This window comes from Salvelinus sp. IW2-2015, unplaced genomic scaffold (assembly GCF_002910315.2).
Source record: "Salvelinus sp. IW2-2015 unplaced genomic scaffold, ASM291031v2 Un_scaffold1634, whole genome shotgun sequence".
NCBI lineage: Eukaryota > Metazoa > Chordata > Actinopteri > Salmoniformes > Salmonidae > Salvelinus > Salvelinus sp. IW2-2015.
Window position 1 is genome coordinate 1 of NW_019943050.1, and position 5965 is coordinate 5965.

Sequence of the window (5965 nt, forward strand, 5' to 3'; positions counted from 1 at the left end):
CGCCAGCAGGGGCAACATTTACAGGTACAGTCAAACACCACTAACATGTAAATATAAACTCAGCAAAAAAAGAAATGTCCCATTTCAGGAACATGTCTTTCAAAGATAATTCGTAAAAATCCAAATAACTTTCGACAGATCTTCATTGTAAAAGGGTTTAAACACTGTTCCCATGCTTGTTCAATGAACCATAAACAATTAATGAACATGCACCTGTGGAACGGTCGTTAAGACACTAACAGCTTACAGACGGTAGGCAATTAAGGTCACAGTTATGAAAACTCTAGGACACTAAAGAGGCCTTTCTACTGACTCTGAAAAACACCAAAGAAAGATGCCCAGGGTCCCTGCTCATCTGCGTGAACGTGCCTTAGGCCATGCTGCCAGGAGGCATGAGGACTGCAGATGTGGCCACGGCAATGAATTGCAATGTCCGTACTGTGAGACGCCTAAGACAGCGCTACAGGGAGACAGGACGGACAGCTGATCATCCTCGCAGTGGCAGACCACGTGTAACAACACCTGCACAGGATTGGTACATCCGAACATCACACCTGCGGACAGATACACGATGGCAACAACAACTGCCGAGTAACAGCAGGAATGCACAATCACTCCATCAGTGCTCAGACTGTCCGCAATAGGCTGAGAGAGGCTGGACTGAGGGCTTGTAGGCCTGTTGTAAGCAGGTCCTCACCAGACATCACCGGCAACAATGTCGCTATGGGCACAAAACCCACCGTCGCTGGACCAGACAGGACGGCAAAAAGTGCTCTTCACTGACGAGTCACAGTTTTGTCTCACCAGGGGTGATGGTCGGAGTTGCGTTTATCGTTTTACACCGAGGCCTGTACTCTGGAGCGGGATCGATTTGGAGGTGGAGGGTCCGTCATGGGTCTGGGGCGGTGTGTCACAGCATCATCAGACTGAGGTTGTTATTGCAGGCAATCTCAACGCTGTGCATTACAGGGAAGACATCCTCCTCCCTCATCTGGTACCCTTCCTGCAGGCTCATCCTGACATGACCTCCAGCATGACAATGCCACCAGCCATACTGCTCGTTCTGTGCGTGATTTCCTGCAAGACAGGAATGTCAGTGTTCTGCCATGGCCAGCGAAGAGCCCAGATCTCAATCCCATTGAGCACGTCTGGGACCTGTTGGATCGGAGGGTGAGGGCTAGGGCCATTCCCCCAGAAATGTCCAGGAACTTGCAGGTGCCTTGGTGGAAGAGTAGGGTAACATCTCACAGCAAGAACTGGCAAATCTGGTGCAGTCCATGAGGAGATGGTCTGCAGTACTTAATGCAGCTGGTGGCCACACCAGATATTGACTGTTACTTTTGATTTTGACCCCCCCTTTGTTCAGGGACAAATTATTCCATTTCTGTTAGTCACATGTCTGTGGAACTTGTTCAGTTTATGTCTCAGTTGTTGAATCTTGTTATGTTCATACAAATATTTACACATGTTAAGTTGCTGAAAATAAATGCAGTTGACAGTGAGAGGACGTTTATGTCACATGTTTTATTTCCCTAGTCATTCCAGGAAGTATTATCTAAATAATATTGGCTTTCATTATCTCTAGCAGGTACTCAACATGACATGAAATTAGAAGTATGGATATTCTCTGGTCTTATACTCGCTATCTCCTTCCCCCGCCATCTCCTTCCCTCGTTATTTCCTTCCCTTTCTTCTCTCTCTGTCTCCTTCCCTTTTTCTCTCTCTGTCTCCTTCCCTCACTTCTCTCTCTATCTCCTTGCCTCTTTCTAGGTGGTGGTCGGCCTCTCCCTCCAGATTGTGGTGGAGGCGGAGGTTACCCCCTGGGTGTTCCCCAGCTATCCCACGGTGGTCCCCTCCCATCTGGGCCCGGCCACCTCTCCCTTCCCCCTGGACATCCAGGCCACCCAGGCCAACCCGGACCCCCAGGATCTCTCACCCAAGTGAGCAGGCCGGTAGGCGCCTTCATGGGTGGTCCTCCAGGCTCCAAGCAGCCCCTCTATCACCCTTCACAGGTAAGATAAACTAACAGTTGAGACAAGACAGTTGTTTTTGTGTTTTTCTTGCATTTCCTGATTCTCCTTGTTGTTGTTTACAGGGTGGAGAGTTTGTTGGTGCTGGTGGTATGCCAATGAGACAACCACAGTTGGCACACGGCATGATGGGAATGGGGGGTCCGGCTGGTCCTCCAAGGCCTGGGATGCAGCAACAGGTGTCCAGGACGGGGATGACAATCGGGGGGTTGGGGCCCGGCTCAGGGCCTGGGTCGGGGTCTGGTCACCCACAGCATCTACGACAGGCCCTGCACCATAGTGGTGGAGGGGCACCACTCCCACGTATGATGTTTACCGCTCAGCAAACACACCAACAACAACAGCAACAGACCGCAATGTGGCCTCCGCAGCAGCATGGGGGGCTAGTGAATTCCATGCAGCATCGCATGCCCTGCAGCGATGGCCACATGGACCCGTCGGCTAATCACCAGCAGTCGCACGGACACATATTTCCTGGAGGGGGTGGGGGCGCCAACGGTAGCTGCAACCCGAACCCCAATGCCCAGTTTACCCAGCAGGCAATGCGGTCGGGGATGCCCGGAGGCGGGGGTGGGAACAATTTTGCCCCCCACCAAGGACCTCCATCGTTACCCTCCAACCAAGGGGTCGGGGTGCCGTCCTTACCCAGGAGACTGATGCAGAAGCTGGGTGTATCCACGGCAGGGCAGCCCATACCCTCCATGGTCCACCAAGGGCTTCAGCCTGGTATGAGGCCCAGGGGACCCCTCTCGGCCCTGGCTGGGATGAAACCCATTCCCCCTGGTATGATCCACCACCCAGGCCACGGTATGGCCCCACCTAGCTATCCTGCCTCTGGGGCCGTCGTCGCCAAACACCCCCACCCACACCAACATCCCCATCCCCATGGGCCCGGGTATGGACCAGGTCAGGGGAACCCTGGACACAAGCTACCCCCGTATGAGTACACTCAGCGGGGGCAGAGTAATGGGGGGATGGGGGGTAGACCTGGTGGTGGTGGAGGAGGGGAGGTAGACTTTATTGACACTCTGGTGGGGTCGAACGAGGACTGGCTCAATAACCTCACTATGATAGATGAGTACCTGGAGCAGAACTCATAGGAGTGGGGTCAAAGGTTAAATGTCAGGGGTCAGTAAATTGACTTCATTCCTGTACAGAAACACTGGGGTTAGGAGTGTGAAATGGACAGGGGATATAGAAGGCGTATGAAGGCTTTATAACTGGTAATAACACGTGTGTGTACATTTCTAGAAGGTTGTAGAAAGTGCCATGGTTATACCTAACTTGAATGGACGGTTTGAGTGAATGTGATTGGTTGCTTCAGAGTGATCGGAGCACTACACAGCCAATCCGCTGCTACCGCATAAACCAACCTCCCACCCCAAAATGGCTACATTCCCGCAAGGTGTGCTGTCCCTTATTCGCTGGAGGCCATATTGGAAAGAGGGAATGGACAGAAAACGGAACTCACGGATCACATGGAACACACAGAACCTCATCATCACGTGGTTACCTGGGAAACAGAAGCTTCACTCTAAAGAGCTAGCAGCAGAGTAGTGGAGTCCAAGCATTCTCATTGGTTGTTTCTGTGTCTGAAGCTTGAACAGTGGACTAATAAAGTTGTTTGAAATCCTCTCCCTTGTAGGGATTTCTCCTATCAAAGGGATAGGTGTATAAAACACACTGTGATTGGATAAAATCAATGTCCTCCAGCAATGCAGTTGGTCCAATGTTTTTCAGTGTATTGTTGTGATCCGTTTCCAAAATAGCAGTTGAATTTGCAACACCAAATCTGAGGTTGACTTTTGTATCAAAGTAATTGAGTGTGATTTGGAAGCACAGCTCAAAAACACAACAATTGCAGATCAACCATTCGGATTATCTCCTGCTCTCACATAAGGTCTTTGAGCCAATCAAAGGTGAATGAATATACAGGGAAATACAGCCAATCCCTGATCAATTTGGTGTAATATAAATCACTGATTGGCCAAAGGAACTACAGAGGTGATCAGCCAATGTTGCCATGGCAATTTGTTATCACTATTTTGATTGAAATCAGGCATGTGGGGGCTTGTACACAGGAAACTATTTTGATTGGGATCAGGTGTGTGGGGGCTTGTACACAGGAAACTATTTTGATTGGGATCAGGTGTGTGGGGGCTTGTACACAGTAAACTATTTTGATTGGGATCAGGTGTGTGGGGGCTTGTACACAGTAAACTATTTTGATTGGCATCAGGTGTGTGGGGGCTTGTAAATAGTAAACTATTTTGATAAACTGTATCATACACAAAAGAGAAGTACACATATTTATACTTCTTTTCTGCAGATTTTAAAAAAGATTGAAATTATAGCTCACAAAATGAAATCTGTTTTACACTAGAAGAATCTTATTTTAATTTGTTTTAAATATGCAAGACAATACAGTTTGGGTTTTTTCTCAGTAATACTGTGTATTACAATGTTATGACATATTTGTTATGTTTTTTGACATAACTCGACTCCTGGTGCCCCAATGGCAAAAGGGTTCTTTTGAAAGGTGATGGAGAACCTTTACGAACACACACACCATCTCTCCATCTCTCACTCTGGCACTACCCCACACTCCATACCTGTGAGGTGAAAGTTGAATGTTGATCATCTTGGTCCATCTACTGTAGTGTAATATCTTTGTTCACAGACAATATATCTGTCGATTTAGACATTATCAACATTTCATGACAATCCAAGACTACAATATAATCTGTTAGATCTGTATGACCTTTTCACAAGGTAAACAACACGTAAAGTGGAAGGCACTATCATAGAATTAGAATGAGTAGAACAGGCATACCCATTCAACTCAATTGTGCTATTGGGTTCCAATTCCTTTCGTTTCATTCTATTTCTAATGGCACTTTGCTATGTATGTCATTCCAATACCCACAACAATCTACTGTGCCGCACTCTATAAGGACACATGTCAATAGTCTAGAGTTGGCTCCTCTCCTTGTCTCCTTTCCTTCATTCACACTGATCTGAACAAAATTACTGGTCGGGTGAAAGCTGGTTTGCTAGTAGGATTCCGCCATATCGCTTTCACCTATCCTATTCCTATCCATTCCCATTGGTGCTGATGACAGAGAGGAGACTAGGAGAGTAAGCTTGTTATGACTATTAGGAGGCTCCCCCAGTAGGGTTTCCCCTACCTTAGGACCACACAGGCAGGTGGACGGCGATTTATAAGCCGTGACAAGGGGTTAATCGATTATCTGTGATTACATTTTTGTTCTTGTCTTGAGTTTTTTTTTTTATATATATAATAAACTGTATAGATGGAAAAAAAGAATGAAAATAAATGCCGTCTGGCTTTTTTATTTCACACGGGTTCTGCCAAGTTCTGTTTTTCACTCTGTTTTTTAATAACTCCCTTCTTTTTCCCCTTATTTTGTTTAATTAGTTTAATTACCATGTCTAAACAATAGCCTTCCACACCTATTCTTCCCTTTGTCTAACATGCGTCACATTGACACGTTCCACCTTCCATGATGTAAGCTAGTGGCGGCCTCTAGTGGTCATTCTACGAACTACACACATCCTGGGCATTTTAATGTGTCAAGTAATGAGCACAGGACAAAGATTTCCCGTCAATTCTGCAGTTAACTTGATTCATGACAACGTCACACTATGGAACCATAGTGGGGAAAACCCTGTTCACTTCTCAAGCTTTCTCTCTGAACTTATTTTGAAACCAAAGGCTTTCACACGTATGCACACACACACACACACTTTCTCCCTGAGATTGTGGTTAACAGTCATCCCACACGTCTACAGAAAGCAGAAGCTCTGTGTGTGCGTGTGGAGGAGTATTTGTGTGAGTTTGCGTGCATGTGTGTGAAGCGTGTAGAGTGTGTGTGTGGCGGTCGTATGCATCATTGAACTAGCATGCATTTAGC

General features: G+C 47.1%; 1 protein-coding gene across 1 annotated transcript; it reads left to right on the plus strand.

Annotated features, from left to right (window-relative positions):
- The first annotated feature begins 14 nt into the window (after positions 1-14).
- Positions 15-5391, plus strand: LOC112071540 (collagen alpha-2(IX) chain-like). The gene is made up of 3 exons (XM_024138984.2): positions 15-24; positions 1771-2012; positions 2096-5391. The coding sequence occupies exons 2-3, from the start codon at positions 1965-1967 to the stop codon at positions 3128-3130; spliced, it is 1083 nt and encodes a 360-aa protein (XP_023994752.1). The 5' UTR covers positions 15-24; positions 1771-1964; the 3' UTR covers positions 3131-5391.
- Positions 5392-5965: the final 574 nt, after the last annotated feature.

Bases quoted from the DNA above. Each gene is read 5' to 3' on its own strand.
- LOC112071540 (XM_024138984.2), top strand. From the start codon at position 1,965: ATGGGTGGTCCTCCAGGCTCCAAGCAGCCCCTCTATCACCCTTCACAG. The intron at 2,013-2,095 runs GTAAGATAAACT...TGTTGTTTACAG, and splicing joins CCCTCTATCACCCTTCACAG to GGTGGAGAGTTTGTTGGTGC.